The 20604-nt window shown below is 43.6% G+C and overlaps 1 protein-coding gene and 1 long non-coding RNA gene across 2 annotated transcripts; both read right to left on the bottom strand.

The window, feature by feature from the left end:
- Positions 1 to 5005: 5005 nt before the first annotated feature.
- Positions 5006 to 15934, bottom strand: rexo1 (REX1, RNA exonuclease 1 homolog). The gene is made up of 16 exons (XM_062395845.1): positions 15617 to 15934; positions 12629 to 14478; positions 12439 to 12525; positions 10890 to 11097; positions 10636 to 10784; positions 10410 to 10547; positions 10061 to 10184; positions 9342 to 9467; positions 9081 to 9221; positions 8417 to 8530; positions 8250 to 8323; positions 7870 to 7980; positions 7455 to 7570; positions 7189 to 7327; positions 6800 to 6920; positions 5006 to 6100 (listed from the first exon to the last, which is right to left on the bottom strand). The coding sequence occupies exons 1-16, from the start codon at positions 15807 to 15809 to the stop codon at positions 6012 to 6014; spliced, it is 3780 nt and encodes a 1259-aa protein (XP_062251829.1). The 5' UTR covers positions 15810 to 15934; the 3' UTR covers positions 5006 to 6011.
- A 580-nt stretch (positions 15935 to 16514) lies between these two features.
- On the bottom strand, positions 16515 to 17547 carry LOC133961197 (uncharacterized). Its single transcript, XR_009921971.1, has 2 exons — positions 17268 to 17547; positions 16515 to 16711 (listed from the first exon to the last, which is right to left on the bottom strand). It is a non-coding gene; the product is annotated as an uncharacterized LOC133961197 (long non-coding RNA).
- Between the last annotated feature and the right edge of the window lie 3057 nt (positions 17548 to 20604).

The following is a 20604-nucleotide window of genomic DNA, read 5'->3' as shown; positions in this document are numbered from 1 at the left end:
TGGCCAAAGCTGTGTTGGCTGGGGGGATTAGAGGCACACAAAGAGTGTGGTTGTGTGTGACCCTCCCCATCCCCGGAGCCGCTGCCACCGACTCACTCACTGCACGCCCCCCCCCCCCATCCGGATCCTTTCCCCTTCTACAGGCCAGCAGGGCCCGGGCCGGGTTCACCTCCTATACCCGTCAAGACGAGCAGGGTTCAATCTTTAATTAGCTCCTCACTTCTCACTCATCCAAAAGTTGCGGATGGGCTTTCATCCTAGAAGGCCCCCCCGCCCCCCCACAGCAACTCTAATCAACACTATCATCAGATTCCCGTAGTCTCCAAGTTAATCAGTGGTTTTAAGAAGCAGCCCTGGGTGCTTTGGGTCTAATCACCAGGAGATACTCTAAGTATGTTGCATTAAAGGAGTGAGGTGCAGGGGTAAATGAGAGGATACTGGATTTTAGTCCCTCCTGTAGTGTTTCAAACTGCTTGAAGGGACTTATCCTGGTCTTAGAGGATCCACTTACACATGCATGGATTAAAGGGAATAAAAGACAAGAAGCTGAGCCACATCACCGACGACCGGCGAACAGGTGAAACTCGCACAGGTTTACCGGCTGTTGTCACAGAGCGGAGGGAATTAAACACTCGTCCCTGCAGCGTGAACAGTCAGAACAGCCAGTGTTTATCCTGCAGCGTGTCAAATAACATTAAGTTATTAAAGTTCACACTCGTTTTATATGCTGGGGCAAATAATGAGGAAAAACTGCTTGTTTCCATCTTTAAGCGTCAGGTCACTGGAACGTTTTGGAAGCTCTTGGATCCTACAGAATAATAAATGATACGACCTTCTATAGTTCTGCTGCTATCACATCACATTGTCGGAGCAGTCATTTTGTGGTTTTAGGGTAAAGATATGGATCCTGGTGACTGAAAAAAAAGCATTGAATCAAAAATAAGGAGTTAAAAGCTCCCGACACTAGAATAGATTGATCTGTGATCTGTGATCACGAAAAACAATGAAAAACAGCCAAGTTGTACAACTGAGAGGTTTTATAAAATTGTTGCTGGACAAATAATATTTGAACCATCTGACTAATCAATTAATCCTCTCTCTCTCACTGAGTGTGTTCATTCTATTTGATAAAAGACAGACGGATTGATTGAGACTGATTCTTTTGAGATGAATGAGGACGCAGGGGGACTCACTCTTTCTCTATTTACTCTTTTTGTCCTTCAGTCGTTTTTGTTAATGTCCCCTGTTTAACAGATGTTTTATAAAGCAGCACTGCCTTATGTTCGGGCTTTCTTTAATTACTTATCAATAGTAGAAATTTGTATTGACAAGGGCCTGTCAGGAGGGGACCTTTGTAGTTGTCAGTTATCTCAAAGGAAGGCCCCCTCGGACACCAAGTGGATCGATTGGCACGCATTACACAACCGAGAGGCCTTTTCGGGGGGGCCTCGATGTGAGTCCGGGAGCATGTGGGGGCCGGAGCAGTGAGAGCGGCTGGAGAAGCTAAAGACTTCTTCATCAATAGGGCCCGGCTGGCCTTTGACCTGAGGGGGACAGGTTGAGCGGGCGGCAGGTCAGCCGGTCTTCTTAAGCCCCTCTGAGTGCCAGGATCACGCTGTGAGGCCTGACACTGGCTGTGACACACTCAGGGCTTAGAGTGACATTGACCCGGCTGCAAACACAACAAGTACACACAGAAATCTCAAACATACACACACACCGAGTCGGCTTTGCTTCGCAGTGTGTGTGTGTAGGTTGAGGGAGAATGTAATTTCACGACTGCTAGAGAGCGAGGTTTTGAAGTGAAGAAACCGAACCATTAGTGGGAATTTAATGATCTAGAATGAAGATCATGAGAGACGTGCATCGGACAATAATCACCCCCCCCCCCTCACCCCCCTTTTATAAGACCCAGAGATTTATTAGCTTCCAATTAGATTCTTATGATCTGCTGCAAGGCCCTCGGGAGCAGAGCAATAAGCAGCTCCGCCCGCAGATCAATTTGAGGTGCTGAGCAACGATCAGACGCTTAGTCGGACGAAAGGGCCATAGATTAAAGACAGGGAGAGAGAGAGAGAGAGAGAGAGAGAGAGAGAGAATGAGAAAGGGAGAGGGCCAGGCAGCTGTGGGTATCCGCGGGGGTCAGGGGTACCCACTGCGGGCCAGACTGGGGTGCAGGGTTTAACTCAGGCCACAGAGAGAAAGCAGACCCCGGGTGTTTTTAAGCCTGATGATAATACGAACTGTGTAAACAATGATTTTCTTCCACTTCCAAGCAGGTTGGAGTTTCAGAAAACACAGGAAAGTCCGGATACGAAGAAGTGATTTTGCATGAGACTGAGAAAGAGTCATCTTGTCAATGTGTATTTGTACACAGCTTTAAGATTCTAAATATCCAACATCCTCAATCCGATGATGCCCACTCCTGTTTACCTGTATCTTTTCACTGATCCATTTAAAATATTCACTGTAAATACAGATGGACAACATGTGTCTCCACTCGCAATACCCATACGTGAAGCCAAAATATCCCGGATCCTAACGCCACCATCTTGAACATTTGAAGTTAGGGTCTGAGCTGTAGCGATCAGTCCCAGCTGTCAATCCTGGTATTTCAGCCATTTTAATAGCATCAAAGTAATCTAAAAATCTTACCAGATAAAAAATAACACTTGAAAAAACATCGGTGTGATGAGAACTACATAAAATATTTACTATGTACTCTGAATTTTAAGCTTCGTCCCTTCTGCTAACATGGAGGAGGCTTGGTTTATGACCTGTGTTGCAACCAGCCACCAGGGGTACCGATCAAGAATCAAATGTTAAATCTACTTCTTGGAACAGATCTTTCAGTTTTCAGTCACCATTACTGAGATATTTGAACGACAAACCAACAAACTTTCCCCGAACAACATTAGACCCGAAACTTAGCTTTTCTTCTGCTCATATGATGAAGCAAAACAAGCACCTTTAAGTTTTTGCACAGTTTGTCAAAGTGAAAGTAAAAGTAAACTAATCAGCTGCAGTCTTCAGTACCATGAGCTGCAGGATCAGGGCGGCAAGTAATGATAAATGAAAGATCTATTGATTTAGGTCAAAGTCAATCGATTGGTCCAAAGAAAAGTTTAGAAAAGTTTGGTTTTCAAGGTGACGTCTTCAGATGTCTGGATAAACAACACGCTCTGTTGATAATGAAACACTTTCTCTGAAGAGCTGCTGATTGATAAACGGCTTCACGTCTGTTTGGGATGAGCCCAGTTAAACTGTTTCTTTGCTGAGGCTCTCACAGGAGATAATGCAGCTCTCCATCTCCCAGCATGGGGTCAGTGTGGAGGCCCCCGGCCCGCAGCCCCCCCCCCCCCGACCCCCACCAGTCAAAGGTGATCACTGGGGACAGAGAAAGAGAGGCACTGATCGAATCCTATAATGAAGACGATCTCTAAGCTGCTTTGCTCCACATGTTCAAAATCTCTGCAACACTCGATAAACACTAGGAAGCCCCCCTCCCTGTCACTGGAACATTGTGTAGGTATTGATCCCGGCTAACTGGCTCTTTTAATACCTGGGGTCTGCGGCCCGGCCTTGGGAAATGCATCCTGACATGTGACGGGACGAGCTTAATAGGCAAACACATCGAAGAAAGGATGGGCCTCTCGGTTTAGCATTTCTCTCCCATTTTTTCCCAATTTACACATCTGCTGAAGAAAGGAGAATTACGGCCGCTGCACCTGCTGTTAAAGAGACATATAGACGGCAAGAGGCCCGGCACTGTACCGAGAGAAAGCTGTCACACTGTCAAACACTATTTGTGCAGCAGAGGTGGGAGAAGTGTGCCAAGCTTACTGTTACTGGAGGAAGGGTAGAAATTCAAATGTGGGGAAATACTAAAGAAATTACTAGATTATTCAAGTAAAGGTAAAGAATTATCATCCGTTAAATGTACTATAGAATATAGAATATCAGAAGCTTGTTTGTGACGCAGACTTACACTCAAGGATGTTTGTTGTTATATTTCACTTATAAGTAGCTTATAAGTAGTAGTTTTAACTACTGGAATTAAGTGTGAACTTCAACTTCATATACCAGTTTTACAGATGTCGTACAATTTTCATATCTAGTAGATTATCTCCTAGATCAACATATTTGCTGTGTACCTTAAAAAACTGTGAGGAAGTGCTGCTCTGTTTTAAAGGTGTTGACAGAAAATAATGTTTGATTTACGATTTAATCTGTTTAATTAACTTTGAATGCAGTTCATTGGTAAGAAAAGAACATGAATGATATTCTTTTTGAAAACATCCTCACTCTAGTTAGAGCCAAAATCATCTGCGTTTTGTATAACTGGAAACCTGCTGTTAGTTTTAAGTGTTATCTAATGTAGATTCAGTGCGTACACGGAGTTCACTTACAGTCCAGATTGAACGTGAAGTAAAACATTTGTTATTCTTCAGGATCTGAGCTCCGGCACGAACAATGTGATTTAAAATAATGGATTTCAACGTCTAAGTGCAAAGTCTCAGCTTTAGCTTTAGAAATTGGGAGATGTAACCATTTACCGCACGATGCCCAAATTACAAAGGTTGGACGGACAGACTTACAACCTGACTACATTATGTCTCCAGCTGCTCGCCATTGCCGTCACAGACGCATTAAAAACAGTGGAGCGCTGGAAATGCAGAAAATGGCAAAAACCCTGGTCGACTGACGAACACAAGTCGTGTGGATGAGCAGACACAGCACAGCAGGTCAGGACTGTGTGGGCGGACATGTTTCCCAGTCAGTGATGGAGATGTGACTTAATGCAAACGTGCTAAGTTATGGAAAGAGGGAAGTGTGGAGGTTAAACAGGAACATCCCACCACTCCACCTGGTTCTGTTACTGTGGCCAGCGGAACCAGCACACTGTCATGCACTGTGGACTCCGCTGCTGACGGCGGCAGCAGGAGGAAAGCAGATGTCTAGAGGAACATAAACAAAAAGTTGACATCTTATTCTTTTTTTTTTTTTTACTAATACCTTTTAATAGAAAAAGATGAACAACCAAAAATACAAAAGGAAACTGCATATTTACAGCACTTGGTTAAATCTTCTGTCATTTTCAACATAAAACAGCCGATTCACACTAAATGATAAGTGTCAGTAATTCACAACCCAGGTTTAATTCTACAATGCTGAGCCTACTTTTGTGTTTATGAAAGAATATTTGTATCTCATGCAACGTTCGACACGGAGACGGTGGCGGATATAGTATTTTGTCTGAACTATAAACTACAGTCACATCGTCCATCAACTTTACCAAACAGGTAGCAGCAGAGACTTTACAACGTCTGCCGAGGGTTTTGTTTATCTTAAATGATCAAGTATTATAGGATTATTCAGGTTTGAGAGCCAACTGACATAATGAAGGCGATAAGAGCCGCTGCATGAACGGAGCATCTGCAACGCCAGACGAGGCGCATCGGGAAAAGTGCGTTTACACAGCAATGCTTGACAGACTAAGACATCAATGCACTTATGTGTAACTAAGACAATGTGTTATCCGTTAGAAGTGAATGCAGTATAACACAGATGAGGTACTCAGACTTTGGCCCTATACAACAAGAGCATTTCTATAGTGCAATTTAGGCTGAGGGTGGAGCCTGGCGTGAATATCATCATTATCGGTCATTGGACAATGCCCCGGCGGGTTGAGTAGTTCTGCTATAGAAAGGTTTTTATTCATCGACTGTCCGAGGTGTTAAAAGACACCACTCAATAACAGAAATACTTTGAAACTAACGTGGTTAAGAACTGAAATACAAACAAATGAAAACACTGTCAATTCCGCCTCCTATTGCTTTTCAGAAAGAGAAGGTATCAGACTTTACTGATGAAAACTTCCCTCTGTTCTGATCTCTCCACCACTCAGACGCTCTGAGAGCAGGTGCAGGCCTCCTGAACTTCTGACTTCCTGCTCACAAACATGAACGCAGGAAGTTGTGCTGCGGAAAGTGGAGCAGAGGGGTCAGAGGTCATCTTTTGCCCTTTGCATCCTCCTTGATCCTCCATATCATCAGCTCCAGGCAGGCGGTGGCATCTTCGCTCGAGTCGTGGCCCTCCACTGGAAACACAGGAGCAAATTATGTTAGAAATTATTATCCATTTGCAGTGCAGTTAATAGTTGTTCAAAGTTTTTTAATCTAAATTATAAAGATGACCTGGATGATGGCACCGGAGGAACAGTTACTAAGACTGAAAACTCAGACTGGGTACAAACAATGTTGGGTCTTTGTGAACAGAAATGAGAGAATGACGTACATGTTCATTTTGCATTTATAAGCAGGTTGACAGATCAGATGCCAAGTGGTCACATTCAGGACACTTGATCAAATCTCTCAGGCCGGATGTTAACTCAAAGTCTGGACAGGGCCACAGAGACTAAATGATTTTAAGAGATAAAAAAAGGAACCGCTGCATCTTAAGAAATATTGTGCTGAAGTAAATTGTTAAACTACTGTAAAGGGTTTTTCCATTAGTCCTGGACAGACCTTAATATTTCAGGAAAACGTAAAATGTAGTGATGAAGAAACGACTCAATGAGGGAATTCAGCAAACTGTACAATCAATAGCTTCAATGCTCAGACTTTCAAAAACACAGAGCAGTTGAGCGACATCTGCTGGAGACATGGCCACACTGCAGTCAGATGATATAATATATAAACACATTTAGAACATTGACTCCCTTTGCCCGGACTTTCCTGTATTACTTTTATTGATTCATTCGGATCCTGCTCATGGGTTATGATCACACAACTCTTACCGTTGTCCTGGATGATGCGTTTGAGGTGTTCAGCCATCAGGTTTCTCAAGGCACGTTTGTAGGGTAAGCCGAGGCGGTGAGGGAACACGATGGCCGTGTCTACGACTGAACTGTGGATTAGCTGGAAAAGATGAGAGACAGGAAGAGGCCGAGTTATTAAACTGATAAAAAACAGTGTCTCATACTGGGCAAAGGGCCAATGAACAACGGATTTCTCCCAGTAAAAGCAACATTCAGCTACAGATACTGCTCTGTTATAACTGTAACTAATTATAACCAGTTCTCTGGTTATCAGTGACACATCTTCCAGATTGAATCATATTCACGTCACAAATTAAAAGTGTAAAAATAGAGCGTCTCAAGAGTTAATAAATGTAGAGTCACGGCACCTTCAGGGCGAAGAGGTCGCTCTCCAGACTGTGTCCGATGAGAATGGATTCAGCGCTGAACATGCTGAGCAGCACGGCCTGAACATCTCTCAGGGTGATGGTGGCGTTCTCCAGGTCCTCCTGCGTCACTCCTGAAAATCTGTGTGTGAGACAAAAACTCCCTTTACAAAACTGTTCCTGGAACTGTTGTTTAAAAGACTAAAATAATCTATAACTCGGCAACTGTTGATAGTTACTTTAAAACTAGTCCAAGGGCCCTAACTCACCGTGTGTTGTAATCCACCACTTTGGTTATAGGTTTGACGAAGGTGTCGTAGATAACTTTCATCTCAGCGTCAACGACCGTCACCCTCGTCAGTTCCAGGCCTTGTTTTGTGTAGCACTGTTACACAAGGACAAAAACACAAGACAGAATGAAAACAGCACTGACCCTGTGAACTTAGGAAAGACAACAACACACCACAGTGCACTGAAAGTGACAAATAGCTTCTCGGAATCAAATTTCACCAGATGGAAGAATAAGGTGCATTAATAAAAGATTCAGCTCTGAATGACTCGCCCAACAATAATAAAACTGTTCCACCAATAAATTAGCTCCAGAATACATGTTCAAGGCCAAGTCTGTATTTACTCTGGAGTTTTTCGGTAGGTTCATGTTGTGGAATCATTCGTCTCACTCACCATCTCACAGTCCAAAGCAAACACCCCTCCGTTGCCATCTGGTGGTAGAGATTTACTGAACGTGGACATGTAGCCGTCCAACGACTCTTTACGCCCGTCCTGAACATGTTGCTGTTGGAACAGGAAACAAGTGAACTCAAGGGGCGACATCTTACGAAAAGAAAGAACTTGGAGCATATACGAAAAACAAAAATTTATCCTGGAAGTAGTTTAATTACATTTTCAACTGGAAGGCACAGAAATAAAGGAAAGAGACTGACCCCTAGTGGTTGAATGGAAAGTTGTTTTCAGTTTAATTTAACTGTTTTCCTGATACTGACACACACACACTCAATAAACCCAGCCCAGTCATTTCACACTGTGTGAGGTTCTGATGATACCTTGCACACTTGACAACCTGGAGCGCCCACCGCACCAGCGCAGCAGTTGTAGTTGGTCTCCCAGCCTCCAGAGCCTGATGGACACAAGAGACAGAGACAAACCTGATTACAAAATTGGACAATTACAACTAGTTACACTGATAAATGATAAAAGGAAACAAACCTACCTTTGTGTTTCCGTAGACGTCCCCAGTGAAAACTGCATTCCTCTTTCCGTACACAGTTGCCATTGACATTGATCCGATACTCTGCTCCACATCGACAGCATATCTTGTTCAAGGCTGGGAAAATATAACAGGGCCAAGTCAGTTAGTCTCACACAGCCGAACCCTCGCAGTCCTGAGTCTGCACTGTAGGAATGGTGACACTTTGTTTTAAATTCTTTAAAACAATTCCAATCATCTGGAGCAGCGCTACGCACAGGATGCAGCGTCGGTGCCCCAGCAAAATATTGTAAGGGAGGAACTTGTTTTAGTTGAACAAGTGGATAAGTGATCACTGTCTTCAAATTTCACAAATTCTTAAAAAAGAAAAAGCAACAAAAAACAGTCAAAGGCGTGTAACTTATGTTTGACTGCAGAATCTAAATCTTGTCATAACTTGTTATTTTCGGAGTGTAGGTTTCTCGAGGCAGCTCGGAGGAAGTTGTTGTTTCTTATAGCAAACAGTAACAGGATGGGAGGATGCCATGTGAGACATATGGCAAACAGCAGACTCATACCAACAGTCTACATCTGGCGCATGAGACGACCTGTCAGCTGAACGGGTAATAACTGCTGGACCACATGCTGTGTATTCATGTTGTTTTTAATTTACAAATGAGACACTTACGATCTGTGATGGCCTTTTTCTCTGGGACGTTGTATACTAAAGCCTTGCCAGGAGCGTCTGGGTTAAATCTTGGGTATCCGTGCTCCTGCAGCTGCTCCTCTGTCATCATGTACGCCTTCAGTTTCCTGTACAGCGTGACTCCTACAAAGAAACAGGGCAACACGTGTTAACACTGAAATATGATTGTTCACGTCATCGTGACCAAGGCGCTCCACTGTTAGCTCATCCCAGAATAAGACAAAAACAGAAATGGTCCCTCGCCTGTGAGTTTCTCCTCCTGCTGTTTACCCATCCTGTTGACAGTGAAACTGGTTGTAGCAGCCAACCGCCCCCCGAGGAGTTCCTCATGGGACAGGACCTTCCTGTGAGCGAACCCCCCCGGGTACTCTGTAAAAACACCAAAACAAAAACACACAAAGATACAGGGGTTAACAACTAACTCACTAACGTCCATGCTTCTGTGTTCCAGTAGATCATATTATATATATTATATTTATTCGGCTCATTGACGCATCCTAAGATTTATTTCTTGTAAATCTAAGTAAGGTGAAAGCCGTGAGAACACAGCAGTGGATCCCCAGCTGGATTCACTGTGAGCGAGTGGGGGGATGGGGGGTTGATTGTGCTTCTAAAACACAACAGATGCAAAAATGGAAAAAAAACTCAAAGAAAAACAAATATCTCTTGGTGACAAAGCGGTGACACACACTTAGAAGACACCGACAAAGATGTCAAGAGAGTTTGTGGTGATCAGAGCTGACGACGCGTCTCTGTGATGTCCAGTAGATCATGTGATCTCCACAGCGGAGCTAATATGTTGCTTCCTGCCTCTGCCTGCTGCCACCGGCTGCTCCAACTCGACCATGACTAATGTGGAGGGTTCAAATGTGTCTGTGCAGAAGAACTGTGTTGTGCATCTTCGAAAGGCAAACCTGCAGGTCATGGTCAGGTTGTGTTTCCTGTGTGTTGAGGTGACTTACTGGGGACAGGTGTTGGACGGGAGGTGCACTTGCTGCGGAGCTTCTTCAACGTGTTGACAGCTATATTGAGATAGATGCTCTTACTGCTACTGCGGTCGTACACCTGCTTCTCCTCGTCGAGGCCCTGAAACCAGAATAATATCTCTATCACAGTCCGAACCACAGCTCGTTCTACTGGGAAACAATCGAGAGGCCCTCAGAATAAAATCATTTTACTTTGTATGTAGGAAGCATCTTCTCCCAAACAGTTTACGAATTATACATAGTTACAAGCTACAAGAGAGAAAAAATTTGTCCACTACACCAAGTCAGTTCCCAGTTTGAAGTGCTGTGGGAAGGTTTTTCATACCATCTGGAAGGCTGTGTCCTCTGATGGGCAGAATTTGACACACTCGTCTATGAAAATGTTGAGGTAGCGCTGGCGAACGTTGGTAGGAACCTTGGCCCCAAATTCAGTGGGGATGATGGGCCGCTTCATCGAGGAACTCTGAAAAAGTGAAAGCACAGAGAAAAAACGTCAGGCATTGCAGATAATACCTATTATTGTTTAATAGGCTTTAGAAACCTGTTGATACCTTCATGGTGGGAGTGTGCGCCATCCTCTTCCCCGTCACAGTGGACATAGTCTTGGACAGAATACCGGCTGTGGTTTGAGCCTTGACAGTCTGATGCGTCTGGGTCGGGGACAACACTCGACTGACAGCTGGTTTAGCATCTGCAGAACCTAGTGAGACAAAACACACACACACAAACACAGATGTGACTTCAAATTCTGAGTGTCATGTAGACAAAGCTGAAAGCTGCTGCCATGTGACAGAGGCACCCATACTTGTTTTGGAGGATGACGTCTGTGGGCCGGGACGGTGTGCTATCCTCTTCCTCTCTCCGGGGAAGATGGAGCTGGAGCTCCGTGAGGCAGCTTTGACTGAGGCAGAGAGCTGAGCAGCTTGATGCTGGGCCAGCTGCATGCGCTGGTAGCAGACCTCCTGGGCCGAGGCTCTCTTGTACGGTCGTACCCCAGAATTAGATGCTTCACTCTGAAAAACAGGAGCAATCAAGTATTTATTTGTCTTTGGAAACTACCCAACCGCGGCATCCGACTGAAAGTCTGCTAATGCAAATAAGAACACAAATATGAAGTATTTGCTGCGATTCCTCTTTGACAAAGCAAGTAGCTGGAAGCTAAACAGCTTATGTGGTAGTGTGCAAAGGATTGAAGCTCTTATGTTAAGATTATTATCTTTTATATTCCATCAGGGAGGTGTCTGATTGTTCCCGAAATATTTCTGCAGTGCTACAGCGACCCCAACACACAGCCGCAGAACAGTCACCAGTGACAAGCAGAACAAGGAGTCCTGCAGCAAATGGTTAGAGACCCACAGGACATGACCACATCTTCATCGAGTACGATTGGAATTCCATGAAGAAACAAATCCTGATCGGATTTAGCTTTTCTCTTTAATGTATTTTTGTATGTTAACTGATGAATCAGCTGACTGATTAGCTTACTGCCCCTTTGGAAACAGCAGGTTCACTTTCACAACCAGATGAAGTGGAAAGCCCCACCACCTCCGCGTTCTGCCTCAGATCACAGTTTTCTCACATCATACTTCCTTGTTTGTTGAAACTGCCGGCAGGCCTCAGCACTCCGTGCCTCGGGCAGAGAGGTTCTTATTCAGTCCCTGTGTCATTTATTTTCCTCATATATCTACAAAGAACAGTTACACAACTACTCAGTGAAATCTGTGAGGTGTTCAGAATCACTTATGGCAACTTTGAGTTTGTGTCTCATGACCAGAGAATAAAGACGGAGTTGACCAGAAACATTTACTCAAGCGTAAACTCAGATTTTACTTGAGTCAAACTATGAACTGAACCATTCCAACTCTGTATGAAGTCAGGACTCAAATCCTACAATGTCAACAGTTTACTTAAGCATCGTAACCAAATAAGAAAATTAAGTTATGCAGTAGAGCTGGACCGATATGCAGAGGTAAGGGTAAAAATGTCATGATACGGAAATAACATGATAAATATATATATCTTGAGAATATACATTGGCAACGATTTCTTAGATGTTGTTACCAAATACTTATGACAAGGAAATTTTATCGAGATCTGATGTTTTTGAGTTTAACAGTTAACTGTAACTAGCTTCCTGCCATGGAAAAAAAATGGACTTTGATAAGTTTAATCAAATTATTCTTAAAAAAAACATTATCTAAACCTCTTAAATACCATTTTGCAAGCACGCTTTGAATAAAGGGATGTTCTGAACTGCTGCAACTTCTAATACTGTTTCACAACACATTTACGGGGCTTGTGCCCGTCTTGTTACGACATAGTGTGATGGTGAAAGATGAAAACCGCCCACTTACTGTGGCAGCACAATGTGAGACTCTCTTCTTTTGACCGGGGATGAGAGTCGTCTCTGTGCCTTTCTCCTCCTCTGAATCCCTGGAGGGCTGATAGGGCACAACATAGCATGTTGATTCAAATCAAATTCCACCTACTGGCATTAGCTAAATATGAATCTGGTAAGAAAAATCATGGTGGAAGTGCACATACCTGTTTGGTTTGCCTGCCCTTGTCTTCCTTCCTTACATCCTTGGATTCGTTGAAGATCCGCAAACACTCCTCCATGGGATCTGAGTCAAAGAACTCGTCATGGAACCCGGTGAAGTCGATATCGAGATGCTCCCCCTCGTCCTGACCTGCGCTGCCTCCCTCCACGTCACCCTCGTCGTCAGAAGAAGACGGAGTCCGCTCGGACGCTTTCCTCTTGTTGAGACACGCCCTCTTTACAGCATCAGCTGACTTTCTCACCAAAACTTCCTCTCCATCCTCGTCGTCGCTGTCGTCGTCCACCTCCATCGGATCAGCCTCTTCTGGACTCTCGTCTCCGAACAGATCTGCGTGGCTCAGACTCTTCCGCTTCTTCTCAGGTCTTTTCCCGTTTGACGAGCCGACGTTGTGCTTCGTCTTATTGCTGCTTGCAGAACTTCCCTTACTGTGACTGCTGCTGCTCCCACCGTGAGAACTGCTTTTGTTCATTTTCTTCACATCCTTTTCTCTTTTACTCGTGTCAAGTTTACCATTTCTGTGTTTGGGGTCCTTATTTCTTACATGTTCCTTTTCCTTGTCTAATGTTTTGGGTTTCTTTCTTTCCCTCGAATCATTTTCTGTGTCTATGTGTCGTTTGCTTGAGTCTGTTTGACCTTTTTCCACAGCTTTGATTTTACCATCAATCCTCTTCTTTTCTCTTCCCTCCCTCTGAATTTTATCGCTGGTCTTATCCGTTATCGTGTTTTTACTATCATCTTTCTTCCCTAGACTCTTGTTCTCTTTTTTTGCAGACTCCTGGTTAGAGTGTTTTATTGAACCTTTGTCGTTACGACTGCTGCTACCGCTTTTACTACTTAATGTTTTCTTTGCCTCTTTATCTAATTTATGGATTTTCTCAGATTTGCCACTTTTCTCATGACTAATTTGACTAACCAGCTTCTTCTTCTCTGGATTACCCTTTCGCTTAATGTCTACCTGGACGTCCGAGTCCTGTGCCGAGTCCTCTTTATTCCTTTGTGTCAGTGCATTTATTACACTTTCAGTTCTCTCTTTTTTCTCCTTCGCTAAAACGACACCGGCCGTTCCAGTGTGGCCTTTTCTCTGCTGGAGATTCTTTAGAGTGGTGGGTCGATACTCCGTTCCAGAGCTCTCATCCTCAGAGTCAGAAAAAGTGTATTTGGACATGTCTACGCTCGGCTGCTGTGTTTTTTTCACAGCTACAACGTACTCCTCATCGGATAAATCACGCACAGGTAACTTGTGTGTCTTGACAGCCCGGGCCTCTGCCCTCTTGCTTTTCGCAGCGATTCCTGCCGTGTAGTTGGAGAGTGGGTCATACTCCATGTCTGTAGAAGGTTTTGAATCGTCCACAGTGTATTTACACTTTGAGGCGACTGCGCTGATTGAATACTTTGGGCTGGAAGGGGGAGAGGGGAGTTTGTACGTTTTTGTCCGAGTTGGAGGCTTTTTCAAGGTAGGAACATATTCCATAGAGTTACTGTTTTTCCCCTGGTTATCGGAATCCAAGGTGTACTTGCTGCAGCTGGGGGCGGGATTATAACCAACTGATGTGATCTGATAACTCCCAGGATCGTAGGCCATGTGTGAAGCCGCAGCTTTACTTTTCGTGGCACGAGATGAAGACAAACTGGTACTCCCACTGGGATTGTATGGTTCGTCCCCCATTCGAGAGAGCTTCCTCTTCTCCCACTCCACCTCACTGCGCGCCTCCTCAATGGCCCTCTTGACCTGCTCCAGGGCCCCGCTGAAGTCCCCCGACCCAGCCGGCTTCCCATTCTGCTGCTCCGGGGGGGGCCGCACCACTTCTGGGTTGAAGGGATCATAACCTTGTTCTGCAGGGACACAAGGGAAATGGTTGTATTCAAACTGAACCAAGACTCGTTTAAGATTTGAGTTTACTAATAGAGAAGCCCGAGATGGAGCTGGTATCTTGTTTGATGTGACCGATGCACATTAGATGATTTATGATGTTAATTTGACTCCGATATAAGTTACAAGCTGCAATTGAAATGTGATTTAAAGCTCCAGACAAACAAATGAATTGTCAAACCACATTCAACAACAAAATTTCACACTGGCTTCTTAAAAAAGCCTCTTAAACCTTTAAACACTTCCTCGGCTATAATTAACTAAGTTACCGTCTTACAGTACAAGTCATTTTATTGTATCAATGTTCTTGGAGGTTTCAATGTTGTGTTTGGCAGAAACAGTGTTAAAGAGGAGTTGATTGAACCATATGACTGAATCATCTTTGTCCAAGTGTCCCTAATAAATGGAGAACCGAGAGTATTTGTTGGTGGCAACAGTGTCTGGTATATTTGCTTTATAATTTCTGTTTATCTATAACGTTTATTTTTCAGGGACAGTGCGACACCACATCCAGTTAATGAGGTCTCTCTCTCCCACAGTTCCCACAGTGCTGCTCATTGTGGGAACTGAACTTTTAAGGTCTTGACCTTATTATGTCTTGATATGATTGGGAGCTTAATTTTGAGCTGAGTTGAAGACCTTTTATTTAAGTTGATTAATATCTTATCATTGGTTTTAGTGAAGCACTTTGGAACCTTGTTTGGATACGTTATTATTATTACATGTATAACAACAATGGTCCCTGGACTGGATGTGAAGTTGGAGGCTTCAGAAATCTAAAGTTTAAAACGGTTATCCGCTATGTTGTGTGAAGAATGTCTCACGATCTGACACTGTGCACTTGAACTTCCCTGGCAGGTCAACACAATAAAGAAAACATGTACTTTCTAGAAAACTTCTCAGTTTACATTCTCCATGGAGGGATCCGATGAACCCGGTGCAGATATTTAGCTCGATGTTAACGAAGCTAACAACAGAAAATCACTGAGACACCGAGAGACAAACTGAGGTCTGGTCCTCGGGAGGATTCACCCCCGGACCCAGCGGCCTGAGACGTCCCAGTGTCGAGTTCAAACCCCCAGTAAAACCACAGACAAGCACCTTTCTGTGAGGAGAGCGAATCCCGGTGCTTCTTCACATCCGCCGGCGGAGCTCCGTAGGACGGCCGCCGCTGGTGGCTGTGCCTGAAGTGACAGTAGGCTCTGCTACACCCATTCCTGCCGCCGCCAGCGTCGCCGGACTCGGCGTAAAACGGGCAGTCGATCCCTCGGAAGAAGCCGGTGGAGCGTAACATGGCGTCCGGGTGCTGCGCTCATGCCCGCGTGGACTCGCTCGGGTGGTTTCGCCTGCGTAGTTTTTCGTGGCGCTGCGAAGAACCGGAGAGAGCGACGGAACAATAACAACGTCCCTACGGCGCCATGTTGGATCGGTGGGAGGAGTCAGAGGAGCGGAAGGGGGGCGTCGGTGGAGGGGGGGGGGGTGTCTACCATTTAGGTTACGTGCATCTCTTTCCGCTGACATCACACAGGAAATGAACCGGTTACCCCCTGGGTTAACTTCCGGTTTGTCCAGTAAGCAAACAAATCTGCTAAATGTGAGCTAAAGAGACAAATCAGTACTTTCTAGAAAAAATAAAGATGGCCGCTCTTCATTCATGTATTTGTTTACGAGTTGCTGAGGATTTAAGTTTCATCTCCTCAACTTTATCACATTTATAGACTTGTTGTGACTCACCACTTCAAACATTAGTGAACAGAAACACTTCAAAGTGCTTGAAGTGCCTTGGCTGTGATGTAGAAGCTCAGGTTTGTCAAAAAAGTAAAGATACAAGTGTTTTTTAAAAGTTTTTATTTCTCAGGGGTCCAGCGGGTGTTCCTCTCGGCCTCTGGTCGACTGCTGTGGAAACATGGCAGGTCCGTTTCAGAAGAGAGGGCAAAGCAGGGAGTGTTACTGAGACCTGAGGGCCCCTAAAATTAAATGGCTTCAACAGCAATGACAATTCAGTGGGAACACCTTTATAATCATTTGATTTTATATCACATGACAAAAATAGTGTCTAGTCTATGATGGCTGTGCACAGGACACAGCAATGACCCCAGGACTGTAGATCCCACCAACAAGGCTCCACGCCACCAGCAGTTTTAAAAGTTTGGTTGAAGACTGGAACGGCCATCATGCTTTTGGGGAGGGGGAATTCTGTAACATTTAAAGAACGGTTACATCATTTAGGTAAAACACTTTTATTTGCATTATTTCCCAAGCAGCAATTGAGAAAATCAATACCATTCAGTTTACAAATATTGAGCTGAATCCCTCTATAAAGTTAATATGTACATTTCCACAGAAGTCCAGCCGTTGTTTCAAATGCTATTCTGATCTATTCATAAGTCACATTTGCCTGAACACAAGCTAAACTCAATGACATGTTCGAGAAGAGTTACAGGATTTAGAGATGAACTCATTTGTTGTTTTTGCTTTAAATCTTAAAACACATTCACGGAAGATAGAAAACATGTAGGCGTAGGCTAGTACTGTGACTTAATTTAAGAACCTTTACCACATTGCATCTGCCAACTGTATTCGTATATCCAAAGTTAGTGAATGTGATCAGTGACTTTTTTTAATTTTTAGCAACCAGTGGCAAAATGTCTACATTCAAAGTTTAAATTATTAAAAATAAACCACACTCAATCTTACAGCTTTAAGAAATGCCCTCAAACAAAAGCTTCCTCAAACACCTCTTGATGCCTACCTGCACACAGTCAGCCTCTCAAACTTCACACCAACATGTGCTCAGGCTTTTTGTGCTCTCCATTACAGACATGTGATCCAATCATCTTCACCCTCCTCAGGTGCTGCTCAGATGATCACAGACGCAGGAACCGAGGCTCCAACAGCAGGTCAACTGTTGTTTTCAGTTCACTTCACACTGCTCTGCTCTGTTCTGTTTTCTAAACCAGTGTTCAGTGCAGAAATATAATTCACTTGACTCTCTTAAGATCTCACGAATCAATCTCATGACCTGGAATCCCATGATCTGTGGCGCACACCAGATCCATTTGTTCTCATTTACCTCGATGTAGTCACATTGAAAAGAAGATGTGTTTATTTCATTATCAAAGACAAACCCAGCTCCACCTGTATCAGACAGTTATTTATTACTAAATACCAGAGGTGGGACCAAGTCATTTTTTTGCAAGTCCCAAGTAAGTCTCAAGTCTTTGCCCTCAAGTCCCGAGTCAAGTCCCAAGTCAAGACAGGCAAGTCCCGAGTCAAGTCCAAAGTCAAGACTGACAAGTCTCAAGTCAAGTCCAAGTCCTGCAGTTTGAGTTTCGAGTCTTTTCGAGTCCTTTTGATCACTGAGTAATAATATATTTACACAGATCATGTATGCTTTTAAAATCTGTATTTATTTATTTATTAAAACAAGTGCAATTGAAATTACAGAAAAAAATTGTGCCAACATTGCACTTCCCTATTGCACTATTAACCAGTCATTTTTAACATTTGACTCATATTTTGCAAGAATATTCTTCATTTTAAACCACTCCTACAGAATGAACACATTTGAAAAAACAAGTGCAACCGTAATTATTTGTACAAAAGTGCTAACATTGTATTTTGCATTTTAACTAGTTCCACAGCAGTTTCTGTCCTGTCCTGTGTTTATCTCATCTCATTTATCTCACCTCATATTGTCTGTGTGTGTGTGTACATGTGAGAAACATAACAAATACATGAACATGAACATTTCTGTCCTATCCTGTGTTTATCTCATCTCATTTATCTTACCTCATATTGTCTGTGTGTGTGTGTACATGTGAGAAACATAACAAATACTTGAACATAACAATGAACAGGGTTGTGCTTTTTATATGTCAGGGCCCTATGCTGAATTGCATTTGCATAAGAAAAATTTGCCAAAAGTCTGTCAATCATTTGTGCACGATGTGGACGTAGTATGATTCCACCCAGTGCCGCTGCGAGCCATTTTGGTGCCCTAAGCATAACTCCTCTATGATTACATTAAATAATCATCAATAAGTACAAACAAGAATAGTCAATCTTCTTTAACTTTTTTTGAGCAATTTAATATATCGCTTGTTCTGCCTTTTTTGTGATATACATGGCTAAAAGGTACCTAATATTTCTATACTGAAATAATATCGGCATTATAATTGTAAGCTAATTTATTTAATGACGTTATTGTTGAGGGTTGATTTGTATTTCCGGTTTTAAGTGGGTTGTTGGTAGTGACTCTTATTTTGAAAGGGGGTTTTAAAGGAAGTGGGTGCTGTGATGAGTGAAGTTGTAAAATGAACGGAGAATAAACGGGTGTGCTGTCTCGAGCGCATGACCTGCTCTCGTGTCCTTTGTCGGCTGAAGCCGGACTTATGATACAACCAAACGCTCGGCTACATAATTATTATAACTATGATAATTTTTTAGTTGCTTTTTTTTGGTGCCCCCTCAGGACTTGGTGCCCGACGCACAGCGCGTAGTGGGCGTTTTGGGAGCGGCGGCGCTGCACACACAGAAGCACACAAACACGATGACAGATACAGAGCGCTCCTTAATAACATACTTTTTAATCTTTGTGTTTTGGGGAAAGGAGCAAGTCTTATCAAGTCAAACGGCTCAAGTCCAAGTGAAGTCACGAGTCATTGATGTTGAAGTCCAAGTCGAGTTGCAAGTCTCTTTACATTTTGTCAAGTCGAGTCTAAAGTCATCAAATTCATGACTCGAGTCTGACTCGAGTCCAAGTCATGTGACTCGAGTCCACACCTCTGCTAAATACAGGGATGATACTCTTTCATTTGAATCCTGTCAGTGTAGTGCCACATGCAGTTGTGAAATCTCTCCAGTAGAGGGAGACAAATGTACGTGAAGTTTCCCTGGAGGCTGCACAGAAAACACTGCGGTGGCATCATTTCATTTCCTGCTGCCATATGACTTTTGCAATACTGAAATAGAAGTTGGGCAATAAACAGGTTTTGCTTTGAGATTAGTTGAGAAACTTGAACTTTGTTTTTTGTAAAAGCTGAAGAAAAGTCCAATTACATGGGATGAATAGAGAAACTTTCCCGACATAAATATTAATAGGTGATAATTGTGTACACACACACACACACGTACGTCAAGGGACTTAAAATAGAAATTGGAAATGAACAGTTGTTGCAGAGCATTTTGTATTTATGTATTCTCACCATTTCACAAAAGTACTGATGAATGTGTTATGCGATATATATATCGGGGTAACATCAGGTGATGGATATATCCGTTTGGCTCTAAAGGGATAGCTCACCCAAAAAAGGACATCCCTCATTATTTAGTCACCAGTATGCTGATGGCGGAGTGGGTGAAGTGTTTAAATCCAGAAAACACTTTTGGAGATTCAGGGGGAAAAAAAAGTTACTGCCAAATCAAACACAATTTAAGTAAATGGCGACCACTTCTTCAAAACGACTTTTAGGCTGAAAACATGGTGGAAATGATGCCGGATGTCGTGTCACATGTTAATGCAAGTGTATTGAAACTCCAAAAGTGATTTGTGGACTCAAACAATTCAGCTTCCCCCCTCCATCGCTCGCGTAGTTTTGTAGATAGTGAATTTCATTTTTGAACTCTCCCTTTAATAACCAATCCATTAAATACCAGTGATATTTCTACAGAAATAATTTCCGTGTACTCAGCAGGTTTCAGCCGCAGGATGACGCGTCCGGACTCGTACTGGTTTTGCAGTAATACACTGGAACTCATTTCCCAAGGCAGCAGTCATCGTGTATCCCCAGGGAGATCAGGAGGTGTCGCGCTGGAGCCGGAGCTCTTGCAGCAGCTTGCATCAGTCTCACCAGATGAGGCCCGTGACTGCAGCGCCCCCCACCGGCGCTCTCTGTGCATGAGCAATGCAAAGGGACACGTACGTCACATTTCCGTGTGTGAGGAGACAGGTGATCTCATTCTTGCCAAGGACATCTGTGACAGAGTGAGCTCAGATATCAGGGAGTGTTCCTGATAGAAGGATTTACGGCTCACGAATCAGGTGAAACAACCTCAACCTTGGCCAAGAGATAAGAGAACTGGTTAAT

This window comes from Platichthys flesus, chromosome 9 (assembly GCF_949316205.1).
Source record: "Platichthys flesus chromosome 9, fPlaFle2.1, whole genome shotgun sequence".
NCBI classification, from domain to species: Eukaryota; Metazoa; Chordata; class Actinopteri; order Pleuronectiformes; family Pleuronectidae; genus Platichthys; species Platichthys flesus.
This window is presented reverse-complemented; position numbering and strand designations above follow the sequence as displayed.